We start from the raw sequence: 21829 nt of genomic DNA, 5'->3' as shown, positions 1-21829 counted from the left end.
CCCCACATAGCCCACCCTCCAAAGCCAGGGCTCTGCAGCGCGGGGCTCAAGGTGTCATGTAGCACTGCGTCCAAAGCCTCACAGGGGCTCTGGACACATCAGCACAGTCAGAGGCTGAAGTGTTACTGATAATGACTTAAACACTGTTGTGAAGGAGTTTTGCCCATAATGGCAAAATTATATAAAGAGGCTGAGACCACCCAAGCCCACCCCTCCCCCACCTGACTGCAACTTCGGGCTGTGACTTGAGCTGCCTAACAGAACTTGAGATATGATAAAGGCGACACTGTTGCTCAATTACCTCTGGTCTAGGGACAAGGAAACAAGACTAAGGCAGGAGAATGGATCCACAAGAAAGCCAAACCCAGTGGCTGTCCTGAAAAGAAGCTCGGGCCAGGCTTGGCCTGGGGGAGGCCATGCCCACAGGCTCATCTGCTGAGGCCACGTTTGCACACACTCCCCCAAAACCAAGAAGGGAGGAGGAGAGTTTTGGGGCTGTGGCTGGTCAGAGGCAGTGAACACCCACCCTCCCTCACACACACTGGCTAAGCTGTCAAACCCCCCATCCTGGGAAGGCCACATCCATGGGACATTCCCGTGAGGGGCAGCTGAGGAGGTGCCATAATCCATCAAAGACCCCCAAAGCACTCCCCAGACTCATCGGGAAGGGCCCCAAGAGGAAGCCAGAACTAAGCAGAAGCTGGACTAAGTAGAATCCAGGATCTACCAGGAAGGGTCCCAAGGAGAAGTCAGCATTAAGCAGGAGCTGTCGCCAGCAGAAACCAGGTGCTACAAGGAAACGATATCAGAACACATCAGAAAGCACAGCTCTCGCACTGGGTGGTATAAACCAGATCACGCTCAGAGACCACCACACCAGCACCATTAACCTCCAGAAGCCTGTTCTTCCAGGAATACTGGGGCTTTCTGGGGCAAGCCTGGACATGTGACAAATATCTGGCACTATCTGATCACTGCCACCCAGGCCTCTGACTGCACAGACCCCTCCTGAAGCGTTTATGTGCCCGAAGGAGCAGCCACCCACCACATCAACTCCTCCTGAAGTAAGAAAATCTAAGGAGGCATTTTGCTACCTACTCTCCTCAAGGAACAGGTAGTGTCAGTTCAGAAAGTTTTTCAGAGGAAATGGCTTTTGAAAAAGAAGGTTCAAATCTCTGGAGAGGTACCGTAGTATTTCTAAAGGATGTGAAAGGAAAAGAAAATTATTCCTTAGGGGTTTTTCTTCATTATCACCCCACCTGGAGAAGCGAGCACACAATGAGCAAAGGTCCACACATATTGATTTTAGAGCTGGGGAAGTGTGCAGCTAACAGCTTTTAAGTATCTCCATTTTCAGTTACTTCAACAAAATTACCAGTGAACAGTGTAAGAAAGTGAAAGTTTTTGTAGGAAATTGCGGGCTAAAAATGATCATTTAGGTCGCGAAATGTTTCTTTTCATTGAAAAGTGGACGGCTTTCAAACGTAGGAGTTACTGTGGGCGTTTTGCAGCGTCGTCTTCACCAGACATTTCCCAAACCACAGCCTGTCCCTCTTTCAGGACCATAATCTTAGAGACTTTTGTTGCTCGGAGACTTCTAAAACCGAGGAGCGCTCGGTCGGGGCGCCCTGACTTGGGAGGCCATGACCGGGCTCTGAGGGAAGTGCGAGCACGGCGCGGCACCGAGGAACCAACCCGAACCAACCCGAACCAACCCGAACCAACCCGGGCCACCTCCGCTCGCAACCCGGGGTGTTCCCGAGCGGCTCTGAGGGAGCAGAGCCCCGGGACCGTGGAGGCCCGGGACCGTGGAGGCCCGGCAGAGCGCCCCGAGGTGCCGCAGCGCCGCGCTGGGGCAGGCGGGGAGCGGAGGAAGGGGCGGGCGCTCCCCGGCCGCGTTGCCCGGCAGCGGCCCCGCGATGGAGGCGGCGGCGCGGCTGCGGCGGGAGGCGGCCGAGTATTACCGAGGGCACCGGGTGCCGGAGCGGATGGAGGAGGCGCTGAACGCCCTGTTCCCGCTGTGCCCTGAGGATCTCTACGGGGAGCTGGTAGCGCGGGGTGGGAAAGCAGCCGGGCGGGGCCGGAGCGGGCTCTCCAGGCCCCGCGGAGGGGCCGTGTGGGTGCCCGCCATGGCCGTGCCCCCTCCCGGCCCTTGCCCTCAGCGAGGGCTGCAGCGAGGAGATGCGTCTCTGTGGTGACAATTCAGTGGTTTGCCCCCTGGCCCGGGCAAGGATTGCGGTAGTTTTGTGTTTGTGGCCAGTGGCACCTGGATGCTGCGCCAAGTACGTGTCCGCAGAGCAGCCGGGCTTCTTGTCCTCTGCTGGTTGCTTGTCTGGACACAAAAACAGTGTAGTCCACAGATGGACTGCTGTTTGTCCCTAGCAAAAGTGCTGCTCAGCAGTGATGACTCCCGGGCCAGCAGCGACAGGAGACTGCGTGCTGTTCACACTGCAGCTGCTCGTGAAAGGCAAATGGGCCCCACTGGAAGGGGTCAGGAATCAGACCAATTTTATCTGTTCGCACTTGGCAAAATATTGTTGACAGTAGTCATAATGAAACCTCAGTTAGTGGTGATAGTGGGATTGCCAATACTAGAATAGTAAGCAGTTCTCGAAAAAACAATAATGATTTCTAGTATGGTCTTTGATGGGAGAGTGGTTGTGGAATTGAAACATTTCATTACGTCTTACACTGTTTCCCATCTCCAAGTGTTTTGCCATCATCAGTGGAAGGGACTGGAACTGGTAAAACCTTTCCTTGCTTTGGTTGGTAGTTGGTATGTTCCTCTTTGTAGCCCTGAGTGTTTCGTAGTTTTCCCATTTGGTAAGATGTGGTTTGGTGACTCTCCAATACCAGATTAAATAATGAAACTAGTAAGGAAGGATGTAGGAACCTCAGGTTAAAACGTAATCCTTTTTCTAAACCAACATTAGTGTTTATTAACTATGAACAGAGACCGGAATGTATTGAATTATGATAGTTCATCAGGCCCATTGAAGACCACATTGAAAAAAGAATGAGGACTCTGCCTACCAGAAGTCATGGTTTCCACCTTTCTCACAGGGCTCAAAGCTTGCTGGAATGTATAAATCATAGAATGATCAAATATTCTGAGTTGGAAGAGGCCTGTAATAGATTTTTTCAGTGGTGGATTTAATTGTAAGATTTTTCATGGAATAAAAGCCTCGTTGCCTGGAAATTGACTTTTGATTCAGTTCTTTCTCTTTCATTTAAGGCTAACTACCTTTCTAAATTTTCAAAAGCTCCAGTAATATGCAAATTAGTTGGAAGAAAAATTTTTGATGGAGTTGGTCAGCCAACATTAGAAGTGGAAATATACTGTACAGTTAAAAACTGTGAGAAGGTATGAGCTGCTTCTTCTTGTTTTATTTATTTTACTAGGACTATATCTGGGGAGATACTATTCTTTTCGCATCCCAAGGAATATTTTATTTTTCATCTTTATGACAAGATATAAATCCCTGTGCCTCAACAGTTGAGCATTGTAACTTGGAATAAAAAGGTGTTGTGAAAAGTTGGACAGTGGCAGCAGCTCTGAAAACTTTATTTTCTAGGAATTAGGCAATATTTTGTGAGTGAGATCTGATAGCATAGCTTTGCATATTAATTTTTTTTTCTGTCTTAATGATCATGTAGGTTTTTTCTTACAGCCCATACTAACCTTATGTGTTCACTTTCATTTCACCTGTTTCTTTAATTTTCAGACCTTTATGTTTCTCTTTGTGTGACACTTTCAGAAAAGTACAGTACAGGTAGGGGCACTTCTTTCACACTGAGCTAATTGGTTGATGTGGGTGACAGGAAAGTCATTTAGCACCTACAATGCAGAACTGATGGCTCATCTCTTCCCCAACGTGAAATATTCAAATTACATCTCCACAGCTCTTATTGTGGAGTAATTATTTCTACTTACCCTCAGTAAAACTCTGGTTTGCTTAATTCTTGAATTACATATAACATCATAGATATTCACAGGATGTAACGTTAATGCTGTTAGTGCAGGCAAAGGTGGGAAATTTGTAGATTGTCTTCCTTAAGTGAATTTTCTTAATATCATTTGTTCTTCATCAGTACAGAAAGGTTTGAATTATCTAAGACAAAAGTAACTGATCATGAGGGATGGCATTAAACATGAATGCTGATGAATCATGGTACAACAGGCTACCAACAGCTGCAATAAAAGGTGTCCTAAGGACTCTATGGTCCTTAAAATAACTCCATTCTATTCTGATAGCATAATATAGGTATAAGGCAGATCTGTCAGAGGGGATTTGCCTGTGTAGTCATAATTTTAGGTCAAAAAACTTGAATAACGTCTCCAATTACCAAAGTTTAAGAGGCTTAAAAGAAGGTGCTGGATGAGAAAAGACAAGTGGAGCAAATAGATTTGGAGATACATACTTGTAGAGTTAGTAAGGACATACTACCTAGTCTTTCAAAAGACATTACCAAGTTAGAAATTAGTGTTTTAAACTTTTAACATTGTTTTGGTTTTGGTTTTGGTTTGGTTTTTGTTTGTTTGTTTGTTTTCAGAGGATTTGTTCCAGTGTAATGGCTACTCATTCTCAAATACCTGAAAATGCTTTACCTGAAACAATTGAAGCTGATGAGAAAGAAAGAAGTGTCTCTGTTCATACTGCTGTGGAATGGGTGAATGAATCACTGAGCGCAATGTTAAGGGACTTGAAGCCCACTGACCAGTGGCAAGCTGATAAGATGCTTGGGTAGGTCTTGCAAATTATGAAAATTATTGCATTTGAATATCTGAAATATTCACCATTAATTTATATTGTAATGGAAGATGTAGAATATGCGACGTTTTCTACTTTTTTGAAAATGTCTTTGGGATCTAATGTCTGTCTCTGGCCAGTTTCACTACATTATTTTCTGCTTTGTATAATTATGATATAAAAAAGCATGCTGGTTTGAGCTGCAACACTGAGCACAGGCTGTAGCAAACAGACCTAATTGCCTTCCGCATGGACTGGATTTGGTAAAACCTTGATAAAGGGAATAAGGACTCAGTTGGAAAGTGAGTCTAAATAGGATTTTAATGCATTGTTTACACTACTTTATGTATCTCACATACTCACTTTGCTGAATTGACTTTCTGTGACCCATGGGAGAAGATTTCACTTCATGCATCTAATTGAAATTCAGCCACCTCTGAGTTTGCAGCCCACAATAACCAGTGTACAACTCACCTACTGCCTTAACCTAAGCCAGGCTGATGGATGTCATGGAGTCCTGACAGGATCTGTTACTACCCATGCAGAGGAAATAAATCGTTCATGCTCAGGCTGTCTGCTCAGAGCTGACTTTCAAACCAGAGTGATTCACAAAGCATGTGCTAAGGTTTGCAAGGCTTGCTTGTGGTCTTTTTTGTTCAATCAGTGCTGCAGATGACTACCAAAAAAACCCAATATGATAAATTTATAGACTTCTCTGGCTTCACACAGGTTATCTGTGGCAGAAGGTCAAGTACAAGCACTTAATCTACCACCTAGCATGTTCTTTAGCCTGCATCTCGTCTGTCCACTTGTTACATGTCTAACAATATTTTGACCCAGTCATTTTTATGCCTCTTCCCTCAGTGAATACTTTGCAAACAAGGTAGAAGAAAAAAAGGAAATTGAAAAGCAAGAAGAAGGAGGACAAGAGGGAGAAGAAAAAAAAGAGGAAGAAGAAGCGGCAAAAGGCGCTCCTGCCCCTGTTGTGCACCCTTCAGCCCCAACATCTAAGCCAAAAAAGGGAGGAAAAGGTTTTAGTTTATTTAATTTTATTATTTTCTGCAATATAGATATTGATAAAGGTCCTAAAAGACACCCTGTCTCATCTTCAAAGGGTTTGGTTACTCTCTCCTGACCTTTTTGATCACAGCAGTTTCTGCAGCAAGATGAGGGAGGGGAAAATACAGTTTCCTCATCATTCACATGTATTGGTTGAACAGAGTTTCTGCCTTTGTTTTACAGTTGGTTTAGACAGGAGGTTATTATTCTTCAGTGAGGAATAAGAATGGAGGAGGATGCAAATGAAGAATAAAAATGAAAATGATAAGGAAAGAAAAGGAAATCACAGAACTGAGTGGTAAAAAGGAAATAGAATTAAGATAGAAGCTGAGAACAATTGAAAGAGGATGGAAAGTTTCCTTCTAAGACTGAGAAAAGGAGGAAATATAGAGAAAAGCAAAAGAGAAAGAAGAGGGCGAGATAGGAGTGAAAGGTAGTGTAGAGTAAATGGAAGTAAGCAAACATACTACTAGAGGAAAAAGGAAAAAATGGTGTGAGACTAGAAAAACAAGGTAAGAATACATGGCCAAGACCAAACAACCCAAAGGAAGAAGCCACCATGTGTTATTTTCATCTGTACATTAAACTCAGACAAAAAAGGGTTCTTGTCATTTGTTGGAAGGGCAGAAAATTTTGGCAAATTATTATTTGTTTAGTTGCAACTATCATATAGTGTGAGTAAAAACCCTCGCACTTCATATGTTGGATGTGTGCACAGTAAAGTCACATTTGACCTGAAATTTAACTTCTGCAGTGGTCAGGTCCATCCAGATATCACTGTGGTGTATTTGATACTTCCGTCAAGCTTCTGCTGATCCATCTGTCATGTGTTTTCACTAATTGTGACATTGACTGTCATATTATTGTTAGTCTCAGTGCCTGACTATTTGGAGCCAATTCCAAACAATCCCCAATGCAATGGTTCTTGGGAATCAGATGTTTTATTGCAGCTTCAGCAGGCGCTCCCTGGAAGTGTTCCTGTAATCACTACAGGCAATATACATGGTAGTGGGAACTGCTTGGTTTAAACCATTTTGGACAGCTATTGTATCTGAAAGGGAAATAAATTCTTATTGAAATTTAATGTGTAATATTTAAAATACCTGTTTCTCTTTGGGAATTCCAGTTGTAATAGGCCTGATTTTTTTTCCACAGTCATTATTAGAAAAAATCAAGTATTTGTACTCCCAATCTGGTTATTATGTAATCTTCCATTTTTTAATGCAAAATCTGAGCATTAAAGGAGCACAATAAAGAAGACTGAAAACATGCTTTTCAAAGGAACCTGAAAAATGATAAAATGTTATTGAATTCAAACACAGATAAATAAAAATACATATTTCAGTGGCTGAAAGATCTCAAACAGACTTGAAATGCATTTGAAAGCAGAATGAGGACAAATACTCTGCTTAATTGTAAGGTCATTCCATATAAAACAGCTGACAGAATTAAGTTTTTAAAATACAAATTATTGGGGTTTAGTACATTGAGTACACACTGAAAAGACAATATTGTATTTATGCACATAACTCCAATCCACAAGCATATATTTAGAACCAAGAAAATATTTAGCTGCAGCTCTGTGTGTTGTAGGAAAGAAGGTGTTGGTGGAAGTGAAACCCATCCCACCTGCACAACCTGCTGAGCCAGTGCTGTGTGGCAGCCTGGCCATTGGGGGAACATCACTTGCCATAGCAAAGGCTGGGGCCAGCATTCTCCACGTCCCACTGTACCTACATACTGCACTGCTAAAACACAGTCAGGTACTCGTGGCTTTTGTAATTCCCTTTATTTTGTCCCACTTATCATAATTACTGCAGCCAGCTGTGACAGTATTATAAAATTTGTCTCATAGTGTACGCTCTTAACACCATTGCCTGTGTTTGTAGTTTTTGAACTCTGTAACATAACTAAACTATATCAGAACTTACTCTGATTTTTACATTTTACTGGCACTCCCAATTACAGGAGTCACCTAAAGAAATGACTCTACCACTCCCAATGGTCACTCTGTTGAACTGTGAAAAAAATTCACCTACAAAACTGAAATTAGTCAAGGAAGTTATGCTTATACCACCAGCTGAATTGTCATTCAAACAGGTACTGTTTCCTTTTTTTAATAAATGTCTTCTATAGACATCATACTAACCAAATATGTACATATGTATATAAGTGTTTTCAATACAGTCCTAACAAACTATATTGTTCATTTTTTGTTAGCTTACAAGGCCAAAGTTTTAACAGATGTTAGGCATAATTCTAACACTAATAACATTAAATTAAGTAAAAAGATGATTTAAAAGAAGAACCATGAAGATTTAAGTTAAGAATGGATTTTTTCTATAGAGGAAAAAATCAGTGCATTGAAGAAGATGTCAAGGAATTGTGTTACACAATAATAAATTTTGCAGTAGTAAATTATAAATATTACCAATTGTTTGATATAGCATACGAAACAACAAAACCCATAACAAATTCACAGGAAAGCATAATATATTTGGGAATAAGTTGCTTTAAAATGAAATTGTGACACTAGAAGGGAATACAAAGAGCAAGAAGGATGGGTGAGACAGATGGGATCAGCCCTCTCTCTTTTTGTTTAGCCATGTGTTGCATTTAAGAATGTATCTGCACAAGATGCCTCCATTAGGGCTGTGATTTCTACTTTGTGTGCTGGTGACCTGAACAAATAGCTGAGCTCGATTCTCTTTCTTTTTGCTTTTCCTTTAACTTTTCTGGATTGTCCCTCCGAGCTGTTAACAAGGTCACTAATTCTGCCCCATTCAAAGCCAGGATGCCTCCCAGGGCCCACGGGAGAGGAGGAAGGTGTTTGCTGCAGTGCAGAGCACGAAGCTCTTTGTCCTGTGTTGTTGCCAGCTGTGACTGACTTCTGCCCCCTTCAGTACTCCTTTACTGGCACAGTTTGAGAGCATCTGAAATGTCCTTTACCAAGTTTGCACTCAACATTTACTAGCTCAGCTGAAAAGGAAAAAGAGCCTTGCAATAAAGGCAATGAATTCATTAAAAGCAATGAATTTATTTAATTGGAGTTCCCCGATGTTTAAAATAAAGACAGTTTTTGGGGGTTTTTTCCTACTTCTTGGAAGTATTCTGAAGGTAAATGCACTTTGTCCTGTCAGAGTTTAGGAAGAAGTCTTAGGCAGAGTCACAATTGGGAACAGGGATTGTCACCTTCCCACTTCTCATATATAAATGCAGTCCCAGATATTTTTTTCTTGTTGGATTTCTGAAGGGCTACTTTTGGTGACGAGACTGCTTTCCTTGACATCCCATAATCAAATATTCCTGCTCATTCCACTGCTACTAACCCTCTGTCATTGGACACTTGACTGCATTTTGTGGATGGAGAGATTGTGTTAAGGAGTCTGTAATGGTTTGGACTTTTTTGAAGACTTTATATTAAAATTTGCATTTAGAATAAGTGTTGTCTCTCTTCTGATTTAAGCTGCTAAAATGAATTCATGTAACTTTCTTTTAAAGATTACTGGTGTTCAATTTCAGGGCATAGAAAGAGTTCTGGATATTCAGAAAGAAGTGACAAGGCTGTTGGAGTCTCCAGGCAAAATGGTACAATAAAAATTGTGTTCTTACAGTGAGATGTACTTCATCTGATCTTTTCACTGTCATTGTCCTTTTAAACATCCCCATGGATCACTTAGCCTGTTCCAGGCTCGTGACACAGAACAGAGGATGTGTTTCTCTGACAGAGGAATAAAACATTGGCCATTTGGTGATACTAAATTAGAAAATTCAGAACAAAACGTTCTAAGCATGAGGCTTTCTGTTTGCCTGAAGAAACATACTGGGAATTGAAAGGTATCAAAGGGCATATACAATATATATTCTGACCTTACTACACCTCTCACACACAACATATTATATTCCAGGTACAATTACTGTAGCAATAAATCAGTCTCAGTGTGTGCATGTGCTTTTTGGAAAGCAATGTTGTTGTGTTTCTCCAAGTACAGAGTCTAGATTCACATTTCTGAGATCCCCCCTATTTTTGATGGGCTGGGTCAGAATGTCTTCAAAAACAAATGATGGTTGGACAGATGTCCACATAGAAATAAATATTTTAAATTAGTAACCACCACAAAATAAAGCTATTAAACTATTAAATAAAGCTATATCCTAACTGAAATATTTATAATCTCTTTTGACCAAAATTCAGTCAATCTTCTCTTCTCTTCTCTTCTCTTCTCTTCTCTTCTCTTCTCTTCTCTTCTCTTCTCTTCTCTTCTCTTCTCTTCTCTTCTCTTCTCTTCTCTTCTCTTCTCTTCTCTTCTCTTCTCTTCTCTTCTCTTCTCTTCTCTTCTCTCATCTTTTCTTGTCTCATCTTTGTATTTTTCCATGGAATTGATTTCTATCTCCTTTCATTCCAACAGCCTGGTCCACAAACAGACAGTAAGAAAGGAAAAGCACAAAAAGGTCTGGTAAGAAAAGAGATTTTAACTCTAAGCCTTCAACAAGGTATTAACAGCAGCAGGGAACTTAAAATGTTCCTAAGAAAGGAAGCATTAATCTACATTGCCATTTTGGAAAGGTCAAGGCAAGGCTTAAATCTTCCAAATGCTTATATTTTACATCATAATTTAGATCCTTCTGCCTGTGTCTTCCCTTCCTGGAGGACAGTATGGGAAATAGGGGAAAATTCCTGAGATCTGGTAATTTTTCTCATATAGAAATCCTGGCAATTTATCCAAATGGGCATTTTGCAGGCCTGTAGCACCAGCAGAGAACTTTTGATCACGGAGACCATAAAACGGTTACCCATAAGACTTGTGGACTGTGCTCTTTCCTAACCCTGGGAGCTTAACTCCCCTCTTTATCCTGCTGCATTCAGTGCCCAGGTCCAGCCTGAGGTTATAGATAATGGCAGATACAAACCAGTAGCTAAAGGGCAGCACTCACAATATTGCACAGGACATTGTTTTATGTGGCTCAAATGATCTTTTTTATCCCTTCAAAAGCAGTAGTTTGTCAATGAGTTTTCCAAATAGTGGGATGGAAATGCCATGCAGGTTTTGCTCTTCATTCTGAGATGATTTAAGTATTATGAGGTGAGAATTGTTATTGTTGTGAAGTATAAAAAACAAAAAATGAACAAAAGATTTCCTATTTTATTGTTGCTTAAACAACAAAAAAATCATCATCATTAAGATGCTGGCCAATGTTTACCTGGTGGGTATTTTCCATATTAGTACCACAATATGTACTGCAACCATAAGGTGGAATATTTCTGTAAAAGATAGACAAGGAAACAATGCATTGGATTCTCTGAAAAAAAAAAATCCATTTATTTCAGTAGGAGAAAACTAAAGGAGATAGTAGTGAAACTGAATTTAAAACTGATAAAAGCACCATGTTAGTTTGAACTTTTTTGTGAGGGGAAAAAAAGGAGAAATTACAAAGTAGGCGGTGAAAAAGAAGTTATTTGGATTAAGGAAATAAAAACTAGACAGAGAAAAATGTTTTTATACAGATATACAATGCTTTTAATAGACTGTAACAAGCCACAGCTTATGGACATCTTGAAAACCACCTGAGACTGCAGATTTAACCTCTGTCTGAAGTGCAGGAAGAACTGCAGCATTTTTTTGCTGTCTATTGCTGCATCTTTATAATCCAAAATTCCCAGACTTTACAGTTAAAAATCAGTGTATGGAAATCCTACAGAAAAACTGACAACAGAAGGAAATAGGTGAAATATTTGCTCTATACAACTCTGCTCGTGGCTGATGTCCAGCAACACTGTCCCTTGAAGCAACTGGCCTGGAGGTATTTCCCCTCTAGGAAATTTGTTCCTTCCAGAAGTCTTGGGAGATTCTTGAGGTTTCTTGAACACTCCCCGGAGTCAATATCAATGTTGTAGTTGAGGATTAATGAGCAAAAGCTATTTAAAAGTGGAGGATATGTTTTTGTGGCAAAGGGTTGGCCAACAGCACCAGAGCAATTATGGCATTATGGTTGTAAAGAGTGCCTTTAAAATAATTTTTTAACCAGTGCTAGCCATACAAGACTGAGATCTGCATGACTAGGCAGATTTCCAAGGACTACTGCTCTCTACTCATTAGCATTTGATATTCCCTCTTTCCTTGAGAATTGTCCTTAAAGCTGCCAAGGAGATTCCTGAGAACAAATTTATAATTTGATGACTAAATGCAGACTGAAATGAGAAAAAAAAAAACAAAAACAAACCCAATCCATAAATATGTATAATATATATGTGTGTAAATAAAGTGATTATTTTTGTTTTCCTTTCAGGCACCAACCTTAAAAGGAATATCACACTTAGGCTGCCTGACAACAGGATATGATAGTCTAGAACAACTGCTACTCCTAATGCAAATAGCTTGCAACAATATAGGTCTGGAGCTAGGAACAGACATGTACTTAGCATTAAATTGTGCTGCTCATGAATTAATGGATTATGTAAGTTATTTTTTCAATTCCGATTTTCTTGGGTTTTAAAATAAATGTAGCTGTTTGTTAACATTATTTACTATTATGTTCAAACTCACCTACAAGCTCCTAACTCCATTTTTTTAAGGTAGCAATCAAGCAAACAGAAAGAAGGATCTCTGCGTTTATAGATTCTGGCTGAATCTGCTTGTTTTTCCATTATATTAAGCTACATCTCTTGTTTTCTTCAAACTATCCTAACATTTGCATGTATTTTTACTAAGCTATGTTTATATACACAGTAGTGCCCATCTCATGCATCAACATTAACTTTTTAATTTCAGTTCTTATTTGACAAAATCTATTTATGTCCTGACAGAGTCTTACAGTTCTTGCCCCTTATTCCAAGATCAGTCAGGTTTTTCTCTAAGCAGAAAAAGAAACTTCCAATTCCATTTAGTACCTCATGAGCTTTTGTGTGTTTGGGTGTTCTGTAGTGCCAAAGCTTCCATTACCAACATCTTTTGTGAAAGCAGTTGCTCTCCTGGCTGTGATATCTGTGTCCTATATCAGAATGTACAAAATCTTAACCACTGAATTACCAGTAATTCTGTAACTTTCTGTGATTGAACTGTAAAAGCCACTGAAGCAGTGGATATCCTGGCACACTTTCACAGTGTGCCCTTAAAATTCCTCCCAGGCTGCCATTTGTGCTTCCCAGAATGATGAGACTGGTTTTAATATGTCTTTTTTCATTTCTTTTTCTCTCTTTTTTTGCTTTTTTTTTTCTTTTTGAAAGGGGAAAGATGCAGGGAAAGGCAGTATCTTGGTTTTGAGCACTTAGGGTTTGAATAGTATCTTGGTTTTGAGCACTCTTTGCCCCAGCGATATTTTCTTTATGAAAATGAGGGGGGAAAAAATCACCCTTTTTTTTTTTGGAAGAGAAATATGAGATTTTTTTCATACCAGAATCAATAAAAATATGAGATATTGCTAACTTTATGCTATAATTGTGTCAAACTGGCAGCGTTGCCTGGAAAATGCTGCAATAGATCTCCCTTCCTTTGGCAGTGGCATTGTTCAGAGACTTTGGCATGAGCCCACTGGAGCCCACGGTGTCCTTTTAAGCAGAGTTTTCTGTAACAACGTGTTAACAACTCAGACACAGAGTGAAGCAGATGAGTGAAATGCCTCCTGATTGAAGCACACACAGCCCACTGCCTTAACAGAGATGTCTACACTGCTTTTCAGGGTCTTACTTTCCTTATCTTTTATGCTTTTTACTTTATTTTCTAGGGTAATGAAAAATATGAAATACTCACTGGAACATTCAAAAGTCCTGATGAAATGGTTGCCATGTATGTGGAAATGATTAATAAATTTCCTTTTATTATTGCATTAATAGATCCCTTAAGAAAAGAGGTAAGATACTGCAGAGCAGTCCTTTAAAAACTGATGGTGCTGTTCAGTGGCACATCACTGACCTTTACTCATTTTTACAAAACATGTAAAGTACAAAGCTGCTGATTTTCAAGTCTTTAAGCACAAAAATATCACTAGAAAATGCATCTAACAGTTTCTTTGAATATATTTTATTGGCAATATTCAAAATTTTCAGTACTTTTGAGATAATTTCTGATGGAAAATCCTAATCTGTACACATACCTTCAAGAATTACAAGAATTTGCTTTTTTGTCTGATTCTACTTGCTGAAAGACTTTATTTTGATTATATTTTCCTCTTTATGTACTCTATTCAAATTATAAGGTGAAATTGTAAAATTCAAGTGTATTACAAGGATTGATGTGTAATGCAATATTATATTAGGCTGGAAAAGCAAAATTTTGAACACTGATGTATATTCAGCCAAAAAGCCACCAGAATATATTATTACTGAAGTTCTTTGTGATGGATGTTTACAACCAAAGTCCTGTCACTGGCAGCATTGCTGGGCAGAGTTTTTCAAGCGGGAGTAGGACAGCCTGTATTTACCTCTGTGATCAAAGTTAGAGGAGTTAATTAGTGTGGCCAATCAACTACAACAATAAAGCACAATAATATTAAGTATGGTATCAAGCTATAGATGGATAAAAGAGATTGTATTTATACATAAGGTTAAATTTCCATGTGTTAAAGAAAAGAATAAAAACTTAATTGCTGCAGAACCCACAATTGTAGGCCGAGATGCTGCAGTTGCGCAACTTCATAAAAATTTGCTCTTGGTGTCAGATTTCACTTTATCTTCCTCAAAAAAAAAAAAAAATACAGGGAGTTCATTTTCATGAACAAAACACAAAGACTGTGATTGAAGGGAGAAGCAAAATGTTGTTGGCTCTGTGAATCTGCCCAGTGCCTGAATCAATAATTCTAAACCTGATGAACTGCAAAATCCATCTGATTTTGTCCTTAACTGGAACTTTAAAAGTTCGTTTTTTGAATAACTGTGTTCAGTATTACCTCACTCTGGTTAGCCTTGCTTCCCTGTGTTGTTTCAGTCTGACTCTCTGAATGACCATATTCCAAAACACCAGGTTTTTCCCCACTCCTGATGAACTGCAAAATCCATCTGATTTTGTCCTTAACTGGAACTTTAAAAGTTCGTTTTTTGAATAACTGTGTTCAGTATTACCTCACTCTGGTTAGCCTTGCTTCCCTGTGTTGTTTCAGTCTGACTCTCTGAATGACCATATTCCAAAACACCAGGTTTTTCCCCACTCCTGCCAGGGCTGCAAACTTCCTTGAGTATTCTTAGGAAGGAAAAAATTTGCAAGATGAGAATCAGCAGGAGAATTACATCAGACAGTGAAGTGCAGTTGGGAACTGAGTATAGAGTTAAGGGAAATCCCCCTCCTCCTCTTCCTTCTTCTCCTCCTCCTCCTCCTCCTCCTCCTCTTCCTTCTCCTCCTCTTCCTTCTCCTCCTCCTCCTCCCAAATCTCCGAGATTTACCCATGCCATATCTTTGCCCCTGATAATTAGATCCTTGAAGATTAGTTCTGATACCAATTCAATAATTCTTTGCCAGACAGCAGACCACTTTGGTGCTTAAATTTAAACATTTGTTCAAAAACTTCATTTTCTCTTATGCACAGGCTTGAAATCCATACAGGAATGGCCCCTGATGTTGATTGCAAGTAGACTAAGAATAACCACTGGCAGAATTAAGATGTAGAGACGTTTTTAATGTGAGAACTTTGCATTCTGTGGACACAAAGCAAGCAAATTAATTCGTCAATTTCTTCTTTCAAATTCTTTACATATCCTTGTCCTTTATTTAGCCCGGACCATGTACCATGTGGACAATGCATTAAAATAAAGAAACAAAGACCCTGAAAAGTGGAGCTTTGCTAGAAAAGAGAGCATTGTATTCTCCTGTTCCCTATGGGTCCTGCCATTGAGTCTATGTCTCCTGTTCATTATTTTATGTTCAAACAACTATGACACTTGAAATATTAACACAAAAATTAGTCCTTTGAATAAACCAATAGAAAATTATTTTACGCTCCACCAAAGTGAAATAAATTTCAGGAGGGAATCAAAATAACAGACCCCTACACTTAATTTAAATGTTTTAACTGTATTTTGTGCAAATAGTGTTGATTAATTTCAGATTAAAATTTATGTTTTCTAGCAAAATCTTAAAACCCAAGGAAAATCCAAGTGGTATGTTTTTCTTAGGCAGACATTTAAAATACAGTATGAAATGTAATATGTTTATATGAAGGGCATAATTAGGATTAAACCTAAATTAATATTTTATTTTTACCTCCTCAGTTAGAGTTTTCATTCAGTTTAATTTTTTAAACTTCAGTTATTTGCTCAATTTGTTTATGCAGGACAGAGAACAGTGGAGTAGCATCTGTTGTGCCCTTGGTTCCAAATGCTACCTGATTGCTGAAGATGCTGCCATGCAAATTTCCAAACTCAAAACTGACCAAAACATAAACATAGTAACGTGCAGTGGTGTTGTCCTAAAATACATTAACCAAACCAAGGTGTCAGACCTCATAGAACTTACTGGAATTCTGGATGGTGAGTATAGGGGGGGAAAGGCTGAAACCAAACCTTACAAGCCACACCCGTAAATAGTACATGCTTTTATTTAATTATTGACACTTCTAATTTAGAAAGCACTTGTCAGAAGAAACTGAAATTCAAGTTTTGATTCACAAATCCCTGTCAAGGGGCTTAGAACAGCAGTCAAGGCTTCAGCTATTGTCAGTTAATACACCGTGAATGTTCTGAACGTGGGTGCCCTTTGACACTGCAGCTAAGTGTCATGCAGTTAGATATCAGAATTAAAAAAAAAAAAAAGAGATGTGATCAATTCATCGCAATTTTGAATAATCTTAGCATTAATAGTTAAAAAATTCAGACACGTACAAACTGTTTAAGATTGCATTTAGATAGATTATCGGCTATGTATTATTGAGCCTTTGTGGTAGGTATTAAGAACCTGTGCAGCTTCTTATGTAAGATTTCTCTTTGTATCACATTTTCTTTATTCATTTTTACACCCAAGGAATAGATGGACAAATTTAATATAGCTTAATTTTTTTTCTTGTTCCTTCAAAACACCCAGAATCGCTGTATCGAAGCGAGTAAATAGCAGCTAAAAGATTTCATTCAGTCAGGATGGCAAATTCTTTTTTGAAGAGAAGAAAAATCATTAATACAGTGAGGAACACATTTAAAATAAATAGCACAGCCTGATCAGGCAGATCAGTGAGAGGCAGAGACCAGGACAGGATGTTAGATATTCCCTTTTCCATCTGAAAATAAAACAGAATACTACTCTAGCAAACTAACACCGTTTACATTTTTATCAGGTGGGGTTTACTCCTGTTTGTATTTAAGCTTGGATAGCCCAAGGATAAAAAAAGAATGAGAAGTCCAAACAATTTCTGTGTCAAATATAAAAAATATACTCTAATGAAAGTGTTCCCTCCCGTTATATATAGGTCAAAGACATATTACCATATTAGGAAGTCCAGATGGAGAATCTTCAGATGAGAGCCTCGTGGATCTGGTAAGTATTGAAAGCTGTTCAATTGCAGAATTGCAAAAATACTGCTTTTAACGTTGTACTATTTTTTAAGGAGAAAGCCTTTTTGTGCTTGAGAAAGAAACAACATTTTACAAAATGGGTTTTTCTAGAGGGTTAGGGTGGCTTTTTTTTTCCCCCCACAGAGAGTGGTTATTCTTTTGAATTTAAAGAGAGCACACAGGAAATTTGCCAAGGCAGGGAGTATATTTGAAAGTGTGTATGATCCATTTGCTTGCATTAGTTCATAAAAAACTGTGAGTTACTTAAAACATTCCTGCGTAGTAACAACATTTTAAGCAAATATTCTTAACACTCCTATATTTAATCTTTTGCAAATAAAATTTCCTTTCAGATGCCAGCGAAAATTACTGTTTGCATCCGGCAAACCTTTCACTGAAGAGGTTTTATTTCTCCGTTTTTCTCTGCGGAGAGATGAGGGTGTTGAATTAGACTTAGGATACAGTGTTTAATTATCGGGGATGACTTCACTTGCTCGAGTGAGGAGTTTTACCGCTGTCGTTGCAGGCTGTGGGCCTGGGTGCCAGGTTCCTCAAGTTGGGAGGTCTGTGCCGCGGAGAAAGGGTGGCCAAATACAACCGGCTGCTGGCTATAGAGGAGGAACTGGCCGCGAATGGAGCGCTGCGTACGAGCTTCTTTCTTACTTTGTTTTCAGCCTGCCATGAATACGGGCACAAAGATTGGAGGGAGAATGATTGAAACTGCACCCCAGGAGGGAAGCGGAATCAAAAGGCTATAAATAAGGGCTGACAAAAAAAACCTAGGATAGCACTTGCCACAATGTATATTGTTTTCCTAATGGATTATCTGTTTACTGAATGTTAAAATGGACCCCTTCTTGAGGAGTAGCCTACATTAAGCTTTTTTCCCCCCAGAATTAATTGGTTGTAGTCTTGAAGCCCACGGTGCAAAAGGAACAAAACAAAAAAACCATGCATATAATGTGTGGAAAAGCTGCCAAAATGGAATTTTAGGCCAAATACCCCACCTCCCTTGAGGCCTGAAACATATATTGCTAACAAAACTTCATTTCACAACCCCCTTTTGTATGTTACATTTCCAGCAAAATGTGTTTGGAAAGCTATAATTGCGTGGGTAAGCCTTAAATAAAACCCAAGAAAACCCCAAGTTGACGATGCACATTCAGCCTTAGCCACTTGTATGCATCTGCCCGCCTGTTTCAGGATCTGCATCTTCTTTTTACACTGTACCAAGGCACTGTTAAATGCTTAACAGTTCATTAGAGCCACGTCTCACTTGCTCAGGTATCAATCAAGCCAGAATAAAGACATGCAGTCTGAAGGGGAGGCAGAGAGACAAGGAGAGAAAGAAAGGAAGGAAGGGGTTTGCAGGAATTGTATTATGCCCAAGAAAAGGAAACACGAAGCAGAATTAAGTCATTTTACCCTCTTGTTTGTAATAATTTTCAATATTCTACCCATAGGGTAGCAGCACTCGACATGCACACTATAGAACAAAGTTTTTAGTTGAATTTTTTTATTGAAAATATTTTGAGCTTTTTGAAATCTCCCCCCCACTCATAAAAACCAGAAACATAGAAATTATTTTTTTGCTAATAAAGTAGTTTCACAGAAGGCACTTTTCAAAAATAAGACAGATAATGATAGAACTATGAATTTTAACTGCCTCAGCAGTATTAATATATTCCCTCCTCAAATAGTATAGTCTAAACAAAGGCTCTCGAGTCTGACAAATATTTAGACCTATATCTGATGAAATGAAACAGCAACAGTCCCCGACACCGTTAATCATTTGGCAGAAATAGGATCCAGTCCCTAAATCAACAGCAGGGCAGTAGTGAGAGCAGGTCTGAGCTGCATACCAAGCTCCTCATTTGGCCGGGCTGGAGCCGGGAATGCCCGGGAGAGCCGAGCCGGGGGCACCGCGCGGCTCACGGCTGCGGGGTGACAGCGGGCCGTCAGCAGCCCCCGGGGTGGGTGTGAGGGCTGCAGCGGCCTCAGGGAACCCGGGCTCTCCTCTCCCATCGCCTGCCCCTCTCCTGGGGTAATGCCGAGCGGCCCCGGTGGCGATGCTGTGCCACCACAGCTCCTGGGGACAGCAGCCTCCCCTCGCCTGGCAGTGACAGCCATCGCGTGTGCGGCACTGCAGGGAGCTGGTGCCGAGGGCAGCGGCGAGAAGGAGTCGCAGAACTGGGAGAAACTTGTCGGAAGAAACTGAAATTCAGGTTTTGATTCACACATCCCTGTCAAGGGGCTTAAAGCAGCAGTCAAGGCTCCAGCTATTGTCAGTTAATTCACCGTGAATGTTTTCAACGTGGGTGCCCTTTGACACTGCAGCTAAGTGTCATGCGGTTAGATATCAGAATTAAAGAAAATAAAAGAGATGTGATCATCTCAATTTTGAGTAACTTTCGCATTAATTTTAAAATTGAGACACGTACAAAGTTTTTAAAATTGCATTTAGATAGATTATCGACTACATATTATTGAGCCTTTGTGATAAGTGAACTGCTAGCTATGGGATGGACACTGGGACAGGGCTTTTATGAGGCAGGGATAAAGCAGTCAGCTGTTGGAGCTCTGGCAAGAGCATCAGTGCAAGGGGTAAAAAATAAGGCAGCAGGGTGAGATGATCAGTGAAGAAAGGAATGCAATAAATATCCCAGCTCAGGCTGCTGTGCACCATGTCCTGATCCTGTGCTCAAAGTGTTCCTTCTCTACTAAGGAAGGACCAGACTTTTAGAGGTGTTTCAAGTCTTGTAAGCACCATGTGGCATTTTCAAAACATGTGTGTGCACCAGAGAACATTACAACAAACTCCATTACAGCAAACATGAGCTGCTGGTTTTTTCTTCTATTTCAGGTGAAGCAAAACTTGAATTTGTTGATTTTGCTGAAGAATCACAGCCAGAACAACTTCCTGATGTGCTTCCTGCCCCAGAGCAGGATTAGTTGCCTCCTCAGCTCTCAGTCAGCCCTGCAGCTTCAAAGCCTGCCTGCTCAGTTCCCAGAGAACAGTACACTAACCTAGGCTGCCAACATTAACTTTGGGATGAATTTCTAAGAAAAAAACCCCCACTTTACTAGGAAACTCATATATTAACTATTCCTAAATCCATTTATTTTCAAGCAGTTCAACCAAATATCTCTAAGAGATTTCAAATACTGGCTGTCCTTTTCCCAGGGACCATTGGCTTCAGCTGAAACCAAATTGATAGAGCAGTGACTATAGTCTGAAAATACCACAAAATTCTGTGCTGTATTTACAAATTGACAGAACAAATACTGCTGTGTTAAGTCCAAAACTAAATGTTTGAGAAAATCAGAATCTCCCTCCATACAAAGAGCAAGCTGTTGACAAACAGTAAAAAAAAAAAACAACCCAAACACAAACAGAACACCACACTTTACAAAAAAAGAAAGGCCTTGACTGTTATGCTGCTCCACCCCCCCACATCCCCTCAATGCTGCTCTGAGATCCAGCCTGCAAAGGAGGTTTTGCTCCAGTTGTAGCCCTCAAGGCAAGTGCATCAGTGCAAACCCCAAATGTTGGGCACAGAGCTGTAACAGGCATCAGCAGGAAACCTGCTCCATTCGGCAGCAGTGAGTAACAAGTCAATTCAACAAGGTCTGGGAAACTTGTCAGGAGTCTTTTTAATAAGCAACAATGAAAAGTTAAAGAAATAATTTATGTTCGAGGTAACAAAACAGTTTAAGTAAAAGAAATGCTTCTTGAAAAACTTCCGCGTTTTGTATAATTTGAAAATCTGAACATATAATACAGCAGCAATAATTTGAGGAAAAAATACATATATGAAATTTTGCATTTTAAGTTCAGTGTAACAGACAACTAAGTGAAAAATTAACAACCAGAACCAACTGCCCCCAAGAAATGAAAATATCAATGAGAGACAAATTTCCGCAAGTTTATGAACCGTATGTAATTCATTAATTAGATCAAGTCCAAGATTTTCGTAGCAAACATGCAAAAACCACCAAAATAGATGTGAAACCACCACACTCATTACTATCGTTTTATTTTTAGGAAAAGCACCAGACAGTTGCATGCAGAGCCAAACCAACAAACTCAGAACATTCATCCTTCAATACTATCACTGTTTCAAATAATTAAATAAAAAAGAATCCAAGTGCATTCAAGTACGTGCCCACCCAATTTCAGTTACACCAATCTTTAGGCAAATCCCTGATTCCATTTTTTCATTACAAAAGAGTAAGATACTGTGTTGAATTTAAAGAGACTACAATGGAATGTGAATTGGCAGTGGAGCAAATCAATGATGTTCCTATCTCACCATCATCATAGGAAATAAGGGCTGAGGGAAACTGGGATTTGTGTTATCAAATACAGACACCTGAAGTGTCACCTACTAAAGAAATTAATGCCAGCAGTGTGTGCCAGGTTCAAAGCAAGGGCTCATTTGTTAGCACTGTGAGCTTTCAGCTGGGAGTTCTCAGAATGCTGATGATTCCCAGTAACTTGCAGTCCTGGAACGAATCCCAAAGGCAGCCCATACCCACTGGAGCCTAA

General features: G+C 39.9%; 1 protein-coding gene across 1 annotated transcript; it reads left to right on the top strand.

Moving 5' to 3' along the window:
• Positions 1-1919: 1919 nt before the first annotated feature.
• ENO4 (enolase 4) lies at positions 1920-21197 on the top strand. Its single transcript, XM_066190855.1, is given in 15 exon segments — positions 1920-2048; positions 3236-3364; positions 4555-4745; positions 5616-5782; positions 7404-7573; positions 7779-7910; positions 9333-9398; positions 10220-10267; positions 12099-12266; positions 13533-13658; positions 16071-16266; positions 17196-17263; positions 17807-17924; positions 20144-20246; positions 20248-21197. Coding segments are annotated over 15 exon segments (1875 nt in total). The 3' UTR covers positions 20312-21197.
• The last annotated feature ends 632 nt before the right edge of the window (positions 21198-21829 follow it).

Source organism: Chamaea fasciata, unplaced genomic scaffold, assembly GCF_029207755.1.
Source record: "Chamaea fasciata isolate MVZ Bird 193981 ecotype frontalis unplaced genomic scaffold, bChaFas1.0.hap1 SCAF_9, whole genome shotgun sequence".
Classification (NCBI taxonomy): domain Eukaryota; kingdom Metazoa; phylum Chordata; class Aves; order Passeriformes; family Sylviidae; genus Chamaea; species Chamaea fasciata.
This window is presented reverse-complemented; position numbering and strand designations above follow the sequence as displayed.